General features: G+C 41.6%; 1 protein-coding gene across 2 annotated transcripts in view; it reads right to left on the reverse strand.

Moving 5' to 3' along the window:
* BCAR3 (BCAR3 adaptor protein, NSP family member) overlaps positions 1–18,871 on the reverse strand; it is a 157,193-nt gene that overhangs the window by 21,767 nt on the left and 116,555 nt on the right. For both annotated transcript variants that reach the window (XM_044672004.1, XM_044672005.1), the window contains 3 exons: positions 9,909–10,040; positions 5,211–5,653; positions 540–643 (listed from right to left, as the gene is read on the reverse strand). In XM_044672004.1, the coding sequence (XP_044527939.1) occupies positions 540–643; positions 5,211–5,653; positions 9,909–10,040 (679 nt within the window). The remainder of the gene's footprint in view (positions 1–539; positions 644–5,210; positions 5,654–9,908; positions 10,041–18,871) is intronic.

Consider the following 18,871-nt stretch of genomic DNA (forward strand, 5'->3'; position numbering starts at 1 on the left):
ATATGGAAATATATATATATATATATATATATAAATATATAAATATAAATAAACATAAACACTATATATGTCTGTATATTTGTGTGTGTGTATGTATATATACTACCGTACCTACTTTTTAGGGTAGTTAAAAAGAAAATGTTTCATAAAACTTGAAGTACATGCCTGGCAAGTAGGAGGCACTTTAAAAAAGTTCAGCTGAACTAAAACACGACTATTTAGCACAGACCTGAATTGAAATCCTGTCTTGGCCACTCACTATGTGTGTGGCCCAAGCACGTCACTTACCCTCAGTTTGCCTCAGTTTCCTCAAATGTAAAATGGAGATAATAAATAGCACTGACCTCCCAAGGTTGTTGTAAAGATCAAATGAAACAATTACAAAGCACTTAGTCCAGAGCCTGGCACCTAGCAGGTACCACATAAATGTTTATTCCTGCCTTTCCCATTTTTATCACCACTTCTATTGTGCCAGTAAAGAAAGGGAGTGGGGATAGGAACGGAAAGGCTGAATCATGTCAGAATTCCTTGGGACGTACCAATTGGCAGGTAGCTTTCTGACTGGTGGGCCTTGAGGGACAAGGACCTTTTATCCTGCATGTGATCCAGACACGCAGGTTGGCTCCCACTTTTTTCTTTATTTCTGAAGGGAAACACAAAGGAAGGTAGAAACATGTCACAAAAAAGAAACAAAATTAAACAACATCATCATTTCATTTTTTAAAATCAGCAGTAAGAACAGCATTTTGGCTGGTAGGTTAAAAAGTACTGATCTAAAGGGAAAAAAACCCAACAACCAAAACCCAATAAAAAAAAAAAAAAAAAAAAAAGACAAGTGCTCAGTTGTTACATGTGCCCTCTTTAGTCCCCTCTCCCCAGAGAGGACAGAACAGCTGGATTGAAATCCTAGAGTGTTTGCTCATCCAACCAGTCCCATCCTGTTGAATGAGGCTGAGAGGGTGATGGGAGATGATGGGGTGGGAGGAAAGGGAAAGTTTCGGGATACTCCCAGGAAAATCTAGCTAACTACTATGCACCATTTCAGCAAAGCCTAAAATTACTTGGAGACTTGGTGCAAATGACTTGTTTTAGCTAACATGCAATTTTCACAGCAGTTTCCCTATGTCAACAACCACTACCGCTGAGTTACGAGTTTCCAAGCGATTGCCGGGCCATTTCCTTTTCAGTGCAAATCTCAGGATCCCAGAAAGATCAGAAAAAGTCAGAGAAGAAACCACCCTGGTTTGCTTACAGGGGACTCCTTAGATTGCTGAGTGACAGCATGGGAAAGGTTTTTTTAAACTATATTTTAGGCATCCGATCTAGAGCGGGAAGAGCCATCAAAGACCCCTTTCTCCAAATCCTCTCATCTCACCAAGAAGAATCTGAAATTAAGTGAATTGCCCAAAGTCATACCAAGGACTGAATTTCAACCCAGATCCTTTCCCCTCCCAAATCACCGCTCTCTCCCCTGTATGAGAGTCAATGCAAGGTTCAGAGAAGGGCTTAATGAGGGCCCTAAGGAGCTTCACCACCTTGGCTTCCTCATTTTCCACGAATCAGGAAAAATCCCTCCAGATCAAAAGAGGGCCTGCGAAGCTCCACTTTGCAAAGCAAATAGCAGCCAAATTGTAACTGAATGCCACCAGCTCTGGACATTCCTGATTTGTGGCCCCAGAGCACTCAGAAAGGAGGAGGGACATTTTTTGTTGTTCTTTTTTTTTTCCTACCTTTGTAAGCCTCAAAGGAAAAAAAAAAATCCCCTTCAACAACAGAGGCATTCCTCGAAACCAGCAACCCCTCAATGATAAGCGGAGGCAGAGGGTAATCTCCAAAGGGAAATGGTTTCAGTAAAGTGATATTCCAACTCCGGAGCAGAGTGATCACAGCAGGCAGGACAGCTGAGCCCTGTCATCCTGTCCCAACCCGGAACAAGGTCTGGAATGTAACCTGACTACATCATAAATGCCATTCATTGGCTCCAGACACCATCACACACTACTGGCTGCCAGGGATGATGGAGTAAAGGAAATCTTGGGCTTCCAACTGGAGTCCACGTTTCACACTGGGGCAAGATGCCATCACCTGGAGGATTTTTCCACCAGTTCCAAAACCCCAAATCCCTTTAGATTTTTCATTCCCAACCCAACAGACCCTGATACACAGACAGACAGACAGACACACATACACACACATACACAGAGCCAGACATACCGCCAATCATATATACATATATACACCCCCTTTCCTCCCATTTAAATCTCCAGATCCTAACTCCTAAGGCCACAGAATTGAGAATTAAAAGGGGGCTTAGAGACCAGCACCCATTCCTGCCCTTTTACAAAGAAACTGAAGTCTAGGGTGTTTATGTGACTTTGCCCACAGACTATAAATAGTGGCAGGATTAGAACCCAGAGGCTTAAAATACCTGTTGCCTGAAAAAAAGAGTTGGAGATCTTAATGGATTCCAAGCTCAGTCCACAAGGTAATAAGGCTATCAAAAAAAGCTATTGTAAAAACCCTAGTCTGTGTTGAAAATCAGTTTCCAAGATGAGGAAAGCAAAGAGTTCCACAGTTCTCTGCCCTGGCCAGACCACTTCTGCAGTATCCTGGCTCAGTTTTGGTCATCATGAACTGGGAAGGATATCGATAACCTGGAATAAGCCCCAAGGAGGGAAAAGGTCCCTGAGTTTATGTCATCTAAGAATCAGTTGAAAAAATTGGAGGCGTTTAGACTGGAGGAAAAAAAGATGTCTTGGAGGAGGAGGGCATAGACATGACAGAAGAGCTACATTCAAATTTCTAATAGGCTATTTGTATACCCTGCCTTAATTTCTCCTCTGGTTCAAGACACTAATTTCTAGCTATCTAGTGGTCTTTTCCATTTGGTTGTCTTACCATTTCCCTTCATTCAATATACCTGCCAAGTAACCACTTGGCTCTTCTTGAATATTCAACAACTATTTTTAATTTAAAAAACAAACTATTCCCTCCATCATAGAATCAATACTATGTATTACTTCTAGGGCAGAAAAGCAGTAAGGATTAGACAATGGGGATTAAGCGACTTGCCCAGCCTCACACATCTAGGAAGTCTAAGATTAGATTTGAACCCATTGAGCAGAAACACAGAAGAAAAACAGCTGCCTAATCATACAGGTCGATGGGGATATGACTGGGATATTGACTCTTAAATGATCACCCTAGAGCAACTATCAATAATATGGAAATAGGTCTTGATCAATGGCACACGCAAAACCCAGTGGAATTGTGCGTTGGCTATGGAAGGAGGGTGGGAGAAGGGGAGAGAAAGAACATGAATCTTGTAACCATGGAAAACTTTTCTTAATTAATCAATTAAATAAAATTAAAATTTGAGCCCATTATCTCTCAATCCACTGACTTACCCAGCTTCCTCTTTCCTTACCCAATAACTATTAATGGTATGGCCCATTTCCCTTGTATCCTCAGTCACCTTCTCCTTCCTATCCAGGTTGGCACCAAGTCCCACTGAGCCGTCCTTCTGAGCATCTCTCATATGTTCCTCTCCATTCCCACCTCTACCACCATCTCACATTGGGACACTAGAAGGAGGCAATCCTTTTAGGCAGGAGGTAGCCAGGGAAGCTACAAGAGCCAAGAATTGGTCTGGGTTTTAAAGGCTAAGTAGCATTTGGCTACTCAGCCAGGGTGGACCCTGGGCATTGCAGGAGGCAGAATGCACGAAGGCTAACGGTAGGAGAAGCCCAAGGGGGAAGTGCATAGGTCTGTCTATAGCCTCTCCTTCCTCCAAACCATTCTGCCGCACACTTCCAGAGGATGAAGCCTGGGATAGGGTCTGGACTAGGAATTTCACTCATGCAGAAAACTCTTGCATGGGGGAAATTCCCTCTTCTCTATCCTTTGTAGAGCTGGTCTAAGCCATGGGAAGTTCAAAGACATGCCCAGCATCCCAAAGCGGTTATTTTTAAAATATAGGGCTTGAACCTGGGTCTTTCTGGGGCCAAGGCTGGCTCCCCATCCACTCCCCACGAGCAAATGAATAATCCTAAAAGCTCCCTTGGACCATGTTTCTACTCAAACCCTTTCAACAGCTCTCCAGTGTTTACAGGAGAAAAATCCAAGTCCCTCAGACTAGAATTCAAAGTCTTCCATATTCTCCCCCAACCTCCCTTTACATATTTCCCTACGTGAACCCTATATCCAATAATGTTGGGCAATAATGAATAATAGCATTCATTTATTGAATAAAAACACCCATGTATTCATCATTCTCCGAACATGACTTGCATTTTCCTATCTCCACATTCTCCTCATGCCATGCCACTCCTTTGGAATGCCCAACCCAGGGCATATTTAACATTTTACCTATCTACATCTGGAAGTTCTAGGCAGGACTATTAACTCCTAAATGGGCCTTTTAAAATCCACTCCCTAAGTAGAAACACAAAAGAAAAACAACTGCCTGATCACATCGGTCGATGGGGACATGGTCGGGGATGTAGGCTCTATGCCAGTGGTTCCCAAACTTTTTTGGCCTACCGCCCCCTTTCCAGAAAAAATATTACTTAGCCCCCTGGAAATTTTTTAAAAATTTTAATAGCAATTAATAGGAAAGATTAGTGCACCTGTGGCCATCACCGCCTCCCTGGATGGCTGCAGCACCCACCAGGGGGCGGTAGCGCCCACTTTGGGAATCACTGTTCTAAGTGATCACCCTAATGCAAATATCAATAATATAGAAATAGGTCTTGATCAATGACACATTTAAAACCCAGTGGAATTGCATGTCGGCTACCAAAGAGGGATGGGAGGGGAGGGAAAGAACATAAATCTTGTAATCGTGGGAAAATATTCTAAATTAATTAAATAAAATTTTCTATTAAAAAATTAGAAAAAAAAAATAAAATCTACTCCCTACCATTTAAAAAAATTCTCTCCCTTTAAGTTATCTTGTGCAATTTAGTATATGCCTTGTATTTATTTATATCTATGTGTATAAGGGAAAGAGTGCTGCTCCGGTGACAAAGAACTTAGGTTGAAATCCCATCATGGACATGGACTGCCTCTAAGACCTTGAACCAGTTACTTAAGGTCCTCCGTCCTCAGTTTACCCATCTATAAAATGAAGGCTTCCCACTCAGCCAGAATTGAATAGACATTTGTTGAGCTGCGTTTGATTGAACGTCTCTCACTTTGGAAGAACCTACCTTAGAAGATTTCCTCTGGCCAAACTCTGTTCTCGAGACGGCACATTGCACATATTGAGGCTCAGTCTTTTAGTGGTTTCTATTTTTCCCTCGGAGAGGCTATAATCTCTGGACCGGGCAGGAGAAGAACCATACCTCTCCTCCAGACATCTCAGGGGCACAGTCCTATTGATGGGCTGAAAAATAATCGCCCCGCTCTGCTGAGAGATGGGCCTTCGATTCCCCACGTAGCACCTCACTAAGCCTGGGATGGTGTCAAAACTTTCCTGGTCAAACTGGTACTGGATGCGGCAGTAGGCTTCGTTGAGACGGAGGATGGTCTTGCTGATCTTGAAGTGCTGGGCTGTGTTCTTCCACTGGCAGGTCAAGACGAAGTTCCCAGGGCTAGAGAGAGAGTCCCTCACCAAGAAGTCTCCGTCTCGCTGCACGAGACTCTCGGACACCTTTAGGGTAAAACCACAGGAAAGGCAGAAACGAGAGAGTCGATCTTATTACTTATTATCGTGAATGACCCATGTCTTCAGATGAAACTGCCGGGGATGCTAACATTTTCTTTTGTGCTTTCAAATTTCTTTTTTCAAAATGCCAGACTATTCAAATATTAAATTTATCTTGGATCAGATAAATAAACTTTTTGAAGACAGAACAAGAAGGAAATGGTATCCCATGACTTTTCCTTTTATATGTCTCATAGGCAAAACTGTCCTGTTTCTGGTCTTTCTCTGCTCCCTAGGCTCTTTTGACTTTTTAGTGCCTAGTAAATGCAAATTTAGTTTTCTCTGCCACAGTTGTGGAAGAGAGGTATTTTAGCTAAGCAAGTAATCTACGGAAATGAGAATTACCATCACATCATAATGAGGTCAATGATTTTCTTTTCTTTTTTTTAATTCTGAACACCTCCGAGAGAGAATATTTCCAAACAATCAGCAGAACACAAAAGGCTAAATTGTGAAATTGCTATTTTTTTCTACTTTAAACAAAACAAAAAATCCTTACCTTCTGTCTTAGAATATTAAATATTGGTTCCAAGGCAGAAGAGGGGTGAGAGCTAGGCAAGTTAAGTGGCTCGCCTAGGGTCAGATAGCTAGGAAGTATTTGAGGCCAAGTTTTGTTTTATTTTGTTTTGTTTTTAACCCTTAACTTCTGTGTATTGGCTCCTAGGTGGAAGAGTGGTATGGGTGGGCAATGGGGGTTAAGTGACTTGCCCAGGGTCACACGGCTGGGACGTGTCTGAGGTCATATTTGAACCTAGGACCTCCTATCTCTAGGTCTGACTCTCAAATCCACTGAGCTACCCAGCTGCCCCTTTGAGGTCAAATTTGAACCCAGGTCCTTCCAACTCCAGGACTGGCTCTCTATCCACTGAACCACCTAGTTTCTCCTCTTTTCCTTCCTTAAATTTTTTTTTTTTTTTTTTTAAGAAAACCCTTACCTTCTGTCTTAGCATCAAGAGATCTTAAGGGGTTTTCCCCTTTTTGGAGGGGGAAAAAGTATAATAAAAATCATTAATGCTAAGACAGAAAAGCAGCAATGGCTAGGTAATTGGGGTTCAGTGAGTTGTCCAGGGCCACATAGCTAGGAAGTATGTAAGGCCATATTTGAACCCAGATCTTTCTGACTCCAAGCCTGGTACTTTCTCCACTTTGCTGTCTAGCTGCCTTTTAAATTGCTGAAATTGCTGAAGAAGCTTGCTTTTGGAGGGGAAAAAGTATAATGAAAATTATATAATGTAATATAAATTCCAATTGATCTATCTGAACTTCCTTTGTTCTATTCTATGCATTTAAAAAAATGTTACAATGGCCTTTTTTTTCAGCATCCACTTTCTGCCCCCGTAACCCCTGCCCTCTATTCACAACTGAAAGGGAGGAAAAAAAAAAAGCAACCTTTGTTTAAGCCAAATCAAGCAAACCAAATCCATGTTCAAATACATGTCACAAAGTCATGACCAGTAACTAAATCTCCTGTACCCCAAGTCTTTTGACTCCCTGCTAGGAGGTGGGTGTCATGCGTCATTTTCAGTCTTCTGAAGATATGGTTGGTTATTTCATGGATCAGAGTTCTTAAGTCTTTCAAAGTTGTTTTTCTTTACAAAATTGTCCTGGTACAAACACTTCTCCTGGTCCTCCTTATTTCACCCTGTAACAGTTCATACTAAGCAGGATTTCCTGCAGTTATCTATTTTGTCATTTCTCATGATGAAAAAATGTTTCAGCGCATTCATACATCACAATTTGTTCAGCTATTCCCCCATCGATGGGTACCCCATTGGATTCTAGGTTATTGTTTCTCTCACCCCGACCCTTTTAGGATGATGAAATTGTTTTTCTGGGACATTCTTCCTCTTTAAATGAGCTAAATGTATTTTCTTAACATGCTCTTTTCATGTCCTTTTTTTTACATCACAATTCCCCTAATATCCCCTTCCTTAACACTGACAGCCAAGCTATACAACAAACTATTTTCTAAAGACAAAAAAATGGGGAAAAAAATAACTGAACAATACATAGAAAAAATCTGAAAACAGATGCAATGACTTGTGGACCTCCCACCTTGTCAAAAGAGGGGGGGGTAAGAGGATTGCCTCATGTTTCTTCTTTTGAGCCATATTTATTCTTTATAATTTTCTTACATTCATTTTTAATTTGTATGTGATTGTTCATTCCAATTACATTATTTTGGTCAGATTGTACATTATGCTCATTTTGTATGTTATTTTCTTGGTTCTATTGGCTTCACTCTAAATCGGTTTATTAGATCTTTCCATGCTTCTCTGAATGGATTGCATTCATCATTTCTTATAGTACAGTAATGCCCCATTACTTTCAGGTCCCTTAAGTTGTATGGGCATTCCCTAATTAATGGGCGTCTGCTTTATTTTCAATTCTTTACTATCACACACAAAAAAATAAATATTTTGGCATGTAGAGGGGCTTCCTTCTTCTCAATGACCTCTGGAATATATACATAATAATGGAATCTCTGAGTATGGAAATTTTAATCACTTTATTTGCACAGTTCCATATCGCTTTCCAAAATGGTCTTACTGAATCACAAGTTCCACCAACAATGCAAAAATGAAAGATTTAGAGCTAAATTCATTCATGCATGTGCCTCTATTTTTATCTCTATAAAGATGGGAATATCTATCTATCTATCTATCTATCAACTATTTAATCACCTATCTTTCTATCTGTCTCTATCAATCTATCTTTCTGTCTAGATCTATGTATATCTTTATGCCTGTATCTGTCTAAATACACATCTATATCTATCTACACCTATACATACATGTATACATATACATCCACCAGTTATCTAGAAGATTTACAGCTGAATCCACACATACAGACATGTAGATTTCTATTTCTATCTCTACCTATAGAAAAAGATAGAGATAAAGATATTGATATTTAGATAGATATCTGAAAGATTTAGAGCTGAATTCATACACACATGTTCCTATTTCTATCTATCTCTATCCACGGAAAAAGATAGGGCCATCTATATATTTTTATAAATAGCTATCCATATAGCTATCTATTTTTATAATTATATCCACCTATATCTACATATATACATACATATCTATCTATGTAGGTGTACAGATATACATCCATCCCATTCATCTATTCATCCTATCCATCCATCCATCCTATCCATCCATCCATCATATCCATCCCATCCACCCATCCATTCATTCATTCATCCATCATATCCATCCCATCCACCCATCCATTCATTCATCCATCATATCCATCCCATCCCATCCATCCATCATATGCATCCATTCATTCATCAATTCATCATATCCATCCCATCCCATCCATCCATCCATCATATGCATCCATTCATTCATCAATTCATCATATCCATCCCATCCATCATATGCATCCATTCATTCATCCATCCTATCCATCCCATCCATCCATCCAATCATATACATCCTATACATCCATCCATCCTATCCATCCATCTATCATATCCATCCATCCATCCTATCCATCCATCTATCTATCTATCATATCCATCCATTCATTCATTCATTCATCCATCATATCCATCCCATCCATCCATCTATCATATGCATCCATTCATTCATCCATCCATCATATCCATTCCATCCATCCATCTATCATATCCATCCATCCATTCATCCATTCATCATGTCCATCCCATCCATCTATCCATTCATTATATCTATCCCATCCATCTATCCATCCAACATATCCACCCATCCATCTATCATATCCATCCATCCATTCATTCATCCATTCATCATTTCCATCCATCCATCCATTCATTCATCCATTCATCATTTCCATCCATCCATCCATATATATGTGAAAATTAAAAGACTTCCTGTTTTTAATCCCATTCCGGCTCTGTTTACTCAGCTCTCAGGATGAGCTCAAACAGGAATGGACTTTGGATTTCTGATCCCAACACCTCCCCAGGGTTACTTTATAGAAGAGGGTGTGTTAAGTAAACAGCAGATTACACATGATGTAGACTGCTCCTGCTCCTGCTCCTGCTCCTGCTGGAATCTCTTTCCTTTTAACTACACCGGAACTCCTATAAAAGTCTCAAAATGTAATATAGTTTGGAGTGGTTTTGCTGACCTGGGAAAGTCCACCTTCTCTATTTGCTGTGAAGAAAGAGATGGAGAGACAAGAGGATTCTGGAAACCAGAGATACCTGTCGGGGAATGCGTCCGTGATACCAGGCATGGCTGCGTAAGTCTTCTCCACTGAGTTGTAGCTCCTCTTCCAATTCTTTCTTTAGCAGCCTCTCGGGGGTCCTGTCCATGATATGTCTTTCTTTGGAGAACTGCAATACAAGGCATCAGCGGTGACTCCACTTTTCCTAGGCCACTCATCCCACCTGGCAAGTTATACCCTGAGTGCTGGCCGCCTGCTTTGATAGCCAAAATAGCATTTGCCAAAACTCTGGCTCAGGTGGAAGAACCCAGATAAGAGCCACAGTCCACAGTGACCTTTCATTCTGCTAACTATAAGGATGTCATAAAAATGGCATCGCTGTATAGGAAATAAGTCCTGCCAAATCACTTACTTTGATTATACAGCTCAGGTAGCAGTTACCCTTAAGACCATCTGCAGTCCAAGGGGCAGCTAGGTAGCACAGTGGATAGAGTTCCAGGGTTGGAGCTGGAGGAATTTGGGTTCAAATCTAGCCTCAGACACTTTCTAGCTGTGTGACCCTGGGGAAGTCACTTACCCCCATTGCCTAGCCTTTACTACTCTTCTGCCTTAGAGCCAGTACACAGTAGTGATTCTAAGATGAAGGGTAAGGGTTTAAAAACAAAGAACTGATACTAATAAGGTAAAGGGTTAAAAAGAAACCATCTATCTGGATGGAGCCCAGAAGTAGGGGCAGGGGCAGACAGATTTTCTAGTTCTAAAGAAAGAAGTTCACCATCATCACAATTCTCCATTACCAAACAAATATTTACAAGCCTTTTCAGGCTTGTAGAATTGATCAGGCAGAAAGTTTTCATTATGCATCTCCTAGGGGCTAGGCATGGGGGGCTCAGACACAAAAATGAAGTGGTTCCCCCTCTCACAGAGCTCACTCAAACAGAAAAACGGCTTACATGCCGTCTAGAGCTAGAAGATATCTCAGAGATGAAGTAGAATTTCTCTCACTTTTCTTTCTTTTAAAAACTCTTCCAGGAGGCAGCTGGGTAGCTCAGTGGATTGAGAGCCAGGCCTAGAGATGGAAGGTCCTAGGTTCAAATATGACCTCAGACACTTTCCAGCTGTGTGACCCTGGGCAAGTCACTTGACCCCCATTGCCTAGCCCTTACCACTCTTCTTCTGCATTGGAGCCAATAAGGAAGGTAAGGGTTTTTTTTTAAGAAAACAAAAGAAAAACAACTCTTCCCTTCTGTTCTAGAATCAATACTAAATATTGGTTACAAGGCAGAAGAGCAGCTAGAAGAAGGGCAAGGTAACTGGATTTAAGTGACTTACTCAGAGTCACACAACTAGGGAGTATCTGAGGGCAGATTTGAACTCAGTCCAGCCCTGGAGTCACCCTAGTTGCCCCAATTCTCTCACATTTTAAGTGAAGAAACCAAAACCCAATTAGGAGCAATCACTTGGCCACGGTTTACAGACGGACTTCCACTCCCTCTGATTCCAGATCTGCTCTACCATTTGGGAGGTGGAGACAAGGGGAATTCCCCCATATTCTTGGTAACTTAAGAAAATGCTAGAACTCTATACCTTGGGGACAGCCAGGTGGTGGAAAGAGCACCTTGCTGGAAGACAAAAGGACCTGGGTTCTAATGGTCCTCAGGCACTTCCTGGCTTTGTGACCCTGAACAAGTCATCTTACCCACTTTGCCTAGCCCTTGCTGCACTTCTGTCTTAAATTCCTACCAGAAGAGAAGGTAAGGGTTAAAAATAAAAAATAAAAAAGAACTCCACACCTGGAATTCTAGCCTAGTCCTTCCATGCATGCTAGTTTATATCCTGAACCAATTTGAGGAGGCATCTGAGCCTGTGAAGACAGGGGAGAGGAAGAAACAGGGAAATGCCACATGTTGGCAGCCCAGGATCTGTTTGGGTCTAACATAGAGGCTCTGGCAAGCTGGCTATTCTGTACTTGTAAATGGGGAATAATAATAATAATTAATAACAGGGAACATAGTACAGAGAGAAGGCTGGGCTAGAGCCCAGAAGTCCCACCTCTGAGACATCCTGGGGGTATGACCCTGAGCAAGTCATAATTCTTCAGGACCATGGGCAGCTCTCTAAGACTGGGGGCCACGAGATTGTTTTTAATAACTGTATTTCAAAAGATGTGGTTTTCTTCATAATTATAGGTATTTTATTTGTTCTTTTTTAGAGAACTTCTTACCCTGTCTTAGAATCAACCCTAGTGATTCTAAGGCAGAAGAGTGGTAAGGGCTAGGCAATGGGGGTTAAGTGACTTGCCCAGGGTCACCCAGCTAGGAAGTGTCTGATGCCAGATTTGAACCCAGGACTTCCCATCTCTAGGCCTGACTTAATCCACTGAGCCACCCAGCTGCCTCCTAAGGGCTCTCTTAATGGGCATTAGTTGACTTGCTCAGGGTCACCCAGCTAGGAAGTGTCTGAGCCTAAATTTGAACCCAAGCCCTTCCATCTCCAGGAGTGGTTCTGAAACACCTAGCTACCCCTTGCGGATTTTATTTTAACCATTATAAAACACTGCTCTGAAAGGGGTCCATAAGTTTTCACCAGGCTGCCAAAGGGGTCCAAACCACAAAAAAGGTTAAGAATCCCTCCTTTGCAGAACCAGGAGAACATTGTCTGGAGTCCCTCAGAATTGTCCAGGATCTTTGTAAAAGTCTAACATTGATCATTCCACAATATTGCTGTTACTGTGTACAAAGAGTGCTATCTGCCTCCAGAGAAATCTATATCTGTGGGGGGAAGATATAGATTAAAGCATTCTATTTCACTTTAGTTTATTTGGGGGTTTTGGTTTTATATGATTATTCTCTTACAAAAATGAACAATATGGAAATGTTTTGCATGATAACACACGTATGACCCTGATCAAAATGCGTGCCACTCAGGGAGGTGGGAGAGAGACAATTTGGATCATATAACTTCGGAAAATGTGGAAATTTGTTATTACATATAATTGGTCAAAATAAAATATCTTTATAAAAAAGAATCGCTCTTTTAATATCTAAATCTACATGGATTTAGAGTAAGACTCCTTATTGGGAATTCATTACAGCAATGAAATCATAGATTCAATCCAAAATAACACTAGTATAATCACTGCTGTTTCTAGAATTTTTTAATTTTTTAAACCCTTAACTTCTGTGTATTGACTTTATAGGTGGAAGAGTGGTAAGGGTAGGCAATGGGGGTCAAGTAACTTGCCCAGGGTCACACAGCTGGGAAGTGTCTGAGGCCGGATTTGAACCTAGAACCTCCCGTCTCTAGGCCTGGCTCTCAATCCACTGAGCTACCCAGCTGCCCCCTGTTTCTAGAATATTTTAAGATTTATAAGGCACTTTTCTCACAACCACCCCATCTTACAAGAGAAATCTGAGGTTTATGGTCATATGAATAGCCAGGATTCAAACCCAAATATCCTGGATGCCTACAGAATAAGCAGATCTCCAACTTTTTGCAACCCAAACTCTCCCAAAGTGTCTCTCAATAAGCAATGGGTATTTGATCCAGCCATATCATTGTTGGGTTTATGCCTCCCCCACCCCCACAAAAAAAAGAGATCATAAGGAAAAAGACTTGCACAAAAATATTTATAGCTGCGCTCTTTGTGGTGGCAAAAAAATTGGAAAATGAGGGGATGCCCTTCAATTGGGGAATGGCTGAACAAATTACGGTATCTGTTGGTGATGGAATACTATTGTGCTCAAAGGAATAAAGAACTGGAGGAATTCCATGTGAACTGGAATGACCTCCAGGAAGTGATGCAGAGTGAAAGGAGCAGAACCCGGAGAACATTGTACACAGAGATGGATACACTGTGGCAAAATTGAACATAATGGACTTCTCTACTAGCAGCAATGCAATGATCCAGGACAATTCTGAGGGACTTATGTGAAAGAATGCTATCCATATCCAGAGAAAGAACTATGGAAGTAGAAACAAAGAACAAAAGCTTTTGCTTGATCATATGGGTCAATGGGGATATGGTTGGGGATGTAGACTCTAAACAATCGCTCTAGTGCAAATATCAACAATATGGAAATAGGTCTTGATCAATGACACATGTAAAACCCAGTGGAATTGCTTGTTGGCTATGGGAGGGGGGTGGAGAGAGGGGAGGGAAAGAACATGAATCTTGTAACCATGGAAAAATAATTCTTAATTAAAATCCCCTCCCCCCCAAATAAGTAACAGGTAATCAATACATGGGTAGCTAGGTGGCTCAGTGGATAGAATACTGGGTTCACAATCAGGAAGACTCATCTTCCTGAGTTCAAATCTAGCCTTAAATACCAAGTACACGTGTGACCCTGGGTAAGTCATTTAATCCTGTTTACCTCATTTTCCTCATCTGTAAAATGAGCTACGGAAGGAAATGGCAAACTAGTCCAATATCTCTGCCAACAAAAGCCCAAATGGGGTTGTAAAGAGTAGGATATTACCAAAAGGATTGAACAACAATACACTGAATTCGTTTTCTCTACTCCAGAAGATAATATTTATAAAGCAGTTAGCACAATGCCTGGCATATGGTGGGTTCTTCATAAATATTTGTTCTCTTCCCCTACTTTACCCCACACCTCTGAGAAAAAGAAATTAAGGGAAAATCATGGCATCTCTTTGTAAAGTTCACCCTTCTGCTTTAGGCAACTCTATACCTAGGCAGTCTTGATTAAAGACTTTTGAAAGAGGAGATTCCATGCCTTGCTTCAGTGGTGTTCTCTCTCTCTCAGTATTTCAGGTGCCCCCACAATCTGGCTCCATTCAACCTTTTCCAAGTATTTAAAAATTATACCATTCCCTGATTCCCTAAAATGCACGATTCCTTCTATTTTCCTGCATTTATCCAAGGCCTTCCTGGAATACACTCACTCCCTCCTTCCTCATCTCTGCCCCTTCAGGTTCTTTATCTTTCTTCAAGGAAAAGCTTAGGGACCACCCTCTTTCTTCTTTCCAGATTCTCTCCTGTTATTAGTAATTTCTCCTCCTCCTCTTCTTCCTAAAAACCTTTAATTTCCATCTTAGAATCAATACTGTTCATTGGTTCCAAGGTAGAAGAGCAGCGAGGGCTAGGCAACCAGGATTATGTGACTTGCCCAGGGTCACACAGCTAGGAAGTGTCTGAGATCTGATTTAAACCCAGGACCTCCCATCTCAGAGTCTGGCTCTCTATCCACCAGGCCACCTAGTTGCCCCTGTTTTCTCCTTCTCCTAACCACATTATGTTTAGTCATTTATGTGCATGTAGAACATCAACTCCTCGAGGGGACGGGCTCTTTCTCCTAGCAGAGTATCCCCCCCCCCATCCCCAAAAGCTTAAATATTTTTTGAAAAGAAACGAATCGCTCCCCATGTCAAATTCCAGCCCTTGGTGGTTCATTCAGTAAGGACTCACCATATTTACTGGTGTATTTCTACTCTTGGTATCCTTCCCCCATTTTTGAAGAGGTAATTTCCTCCTGACAGCCTGCTCCTGCTCATGTCTTCCCGTGGTAAAAAAAATCGGAGCATTTTATGGAACAGCTTCGGCAAAATTTACCTTCTTGTAGACACACTTAATCAATGTCGGTCTATTGAATGAATCAAGGTTATTACTCGCTGTTCCTGTCAGAGGAACAAGCGGTAAGATTTCCAACTGGTGGGGCTTTCTCAGACGAGGATAATATGATATGTTTTCACAGCAGCTGTTAGAGAAGATACTGTTTTGTCTGCTTCCCTGATAACATCTGAAATCTTAGGGATGGTGTGGGGGTTTTTTGGTGCTCTTTTCGGTACTAGAAAAGACAGTTGCTCCCCGTTTTATTATTATTTTTACCTCTAGGAAAATAGTATATAGGGGCAGCTAGATGGCTCATTGAATAGAGAGATAAGCAAGGAGATGGGAGGACCTGGGTTCAAAACACTTCCTAGCTTTGTGAATCAGCAAGTCACTTAATCCCTATTGCCTAGCCCTTATCACATTTTCTGTCTTTGAACCTATACTTAGTATCCATTCTAAGACAGAAGGTAAAGAATTAAAAAAAATCAAGTTTAGAAACATTGTTTCTGCAGGGACCTCCTCCCCTCCCCCCTTTCCTTCCTCAGATCTGGCAGATTTGTAGCTGGGAAAGACAATTTTGATAAATGGAGAACTTGACCAAAGGCAACGTGGCTTGTGTGGCTACATCGTAGGCAAAGTTTGTGAGGCCAGAAAGGTAGTACTTTAGGAGAAAGACAACATTTCTGCTTCTTAGACAGTCAGGAACAATCTGGTCCTCAGCTATGAGTCTAGAAGCCAAATGCTCATTTTCTTCTACTCATTAGGCACTGGAGATGTTGAGATTATGGGGTCTAGAGGAACGAGAGCTGGGCTGGGAATCACCAAGGCTTGAGTTGTTACCTTGAAATGACTTTGTATATATTTTATATCCAATAGCCAATGAAGTCTAGATATAAGTATAAACTTCTAGGAGTAGGTGGTTAGGAGGCAGAGTAGATGGAGCTACCTAGCTCAGAGTTGGGAAGATTCCAGTTCCTATCTGGCCTCAGACTCTGGCTAGCTGTGTGACTGGGCAAGTCACTTCACCTTTGTTTGCCTTTGTTTTCCCATCTGTAAAATGGGGATGACAATGACATCCACTTCCCAAGGCTGTGAAGATCAAGTGAAATAGTGTTTGTAAAGCATTTAACACAGTGGTCTGGCACATAGTAAGTGCTATACAAATGTTAGTGATGATGATGACTTAGTGATGATGATTATTTAAGGGAAAAGACTTTATTTTTGCCATGAAGTCCATAAAACCATAGGTTTAGGGCTGGAAAAGACCTTAGAGATCATTAGAACCAGTCCCTTCATTTTCTTTAAAACCTACCTTCAGTCTTAGAATCCATATTGGGTATTGGTTCTAAGGCAGAAGAGAGGTAAGGGCTAGGTAATGGGGGATGAGTGACTTGCCTAGGGTCGCACAGTTAGGAAGTGTCAGGGGCTGTAGCTGAACTTGAGAAGATGAGTCTTCCTGACTCTAAGCCTGATAACTCTGTTTCTAAAAGTCTTCAGGAAAAAAATAAGTAAAATAAAATAAAAAACAACTCTTACCTTCTATCTTAGTATTCTAATACTGTGTATCAGTTCTAAGGCAGAAGAGCAGTAAGGGTAGGCAATAGGGGTTAAGTGACTTGACCAGGAACACACAGCTAGGAAGTGTCTGAAGCCACATTAGAACCCAGGACCTCCTGTTTCTAGTCCGAGCTCTCTCTCTCCATTGGGCCACTTAGCTGCTCCCACGCCCCCTTCATTTTATAGATGAGGAATCTTGAGCCCCAGAGAGGCTGGGGTCCTACTGCTAGCAGGATTCTATCCAGGGTTTCTTCACATCATATTCTCCTTTCATACTCTCCTTTTTTTCCCCAGTACCTCTTGGGAACTAAATACATGCCAGGTGAAATGAAAATGACCTGCTTTCCACCCACACTCACCAAAACACTGACAAACTCTGTGTTTGCTTCTCTTGTCTCTGGGCCTGGGGCTCTGTCCACTGTGCTCCCTGGCCTGCCCCACAACAAGTCTTTATCAAGTGCTCACTTGGCAGCCCTGTGCTAAGCAGCTGGAAAGGGTCTTGGGACAAGCTGCTATCTAGACCGTAAATGTGATTTCAGTAACACAAAGAACTCCCAGATGTGAAAACTTCCCTTTCTAAGGCAGGACCAGCTCCTTTTCTGCAACTTTTAAAGAGTTTCCCAGAGGGTTGATAAGGGAAGCAATTTGCCCAGCATCGATAAGCTGCTGTTATTATTTTCTATTTAGTATTATTCTGATCTTCTTTTAAAGATTCGGTCTTTTCTAAGCACAAGTGGGAAACTGGAGCAGACGCAGGATGAAACTCTGAGTCGGTTAGATCTTGCCAAGCACAGGAATTGCCTCCCAGCCTACAAACTTCCCTTCTCCCGGAGCTCCCCCTCCAACACACAACAGCTGTTGTACACATCTCTCTCCGGAGGAAGTGAGCTGTACAGTTTTGTTAGTTTGTTTTTTTTGTTTGAAATCAAGAATGCTTGGCCCATGGCTCCAGACTCCTATCAGCTTTATTCCAAGGGATTAATGATTACATGATTATCATCAGAAAGAGATATTAGGGGCAGCTAGGTGGCTCAGGGAATGGAGGACCAGGCTCAGAGATGGTCCTGGGTTCAAAAGTGGTCTCAGACATTTCCTAGCTGTGTGACCCTGAGCAAGTCACTTAATCCCAATTGCCTAGCCCTTACTGCTCTTCTGCCTTGGAATTTATTATCGATTCTAAGACAGAAGGTAAGAGTTTTGAAAAAATTTAACTGGTTGACCCCCATTAAATTCCAGGATTATTTAAGCCTATCTTATACTATCACTGGCTGTGGAAAACAAAGATGGCACCATAAACTTATAAGATGACCTTATGGGGCATTGCGCCCAACTTCCCATCATTTTACAGATAAAGAAATTAAGGCACAAAGATAGTAAGTGACTTGCTCAAACTCATACAGCTCCTAGATGCCTGATGTGGGATTAGAACTCATGTCTCCTTGTCTCTATCTCGAATCTAGTCACTATAAAATACTGCTCCAAATTAATACATATCTCAGCAAACACAAAGGTGATGCTGACATTGTGCCAATGAATGAAGAACACAGGTTTGGAAATGAGAAACTAGTGACAAAAGATTACACAAAGGGAACCAGCACCTCCCACTTTCTCCATAAATAACAATTGCAGGTCCTTTTTCCTCCCCTTCATTAGTTTTCCTTTCTGAACGTTTTCTTTCCTTTGTCATCACTTCTAGCAATATATCAGGAGCTAGGATGGACATGGAAGAAGGTCAAGGAGATCTGGTCAGAGGGTACCTCAGAAAGCTCACAGGGGGGCAGCTGGGTAGCTCAGTGGAGTGAGAGTCAGGCCTAGAGACGGGAGGTCCTAGGTTCAAATCCGGCCTTAGACACTTCCCAGCTGTG

The sequence above is a fragment of the Gracilinanus agilis genome, chromosome 4 (assembly GCF_016433145.1).
Source record: "Gracilinanus agilis isolate LMUSP501 chromosome 4, AgileGrace, whole genome shotgun sequence".
In the NCBI taxonomy this organism is placed as follows: domain Eukaryota; kingdom Metazoa; phylum Chordata; class Mammalia; order Didelphimorphia; family Didelphidae; genus Gracilinanus; species Gracilinanus agilis.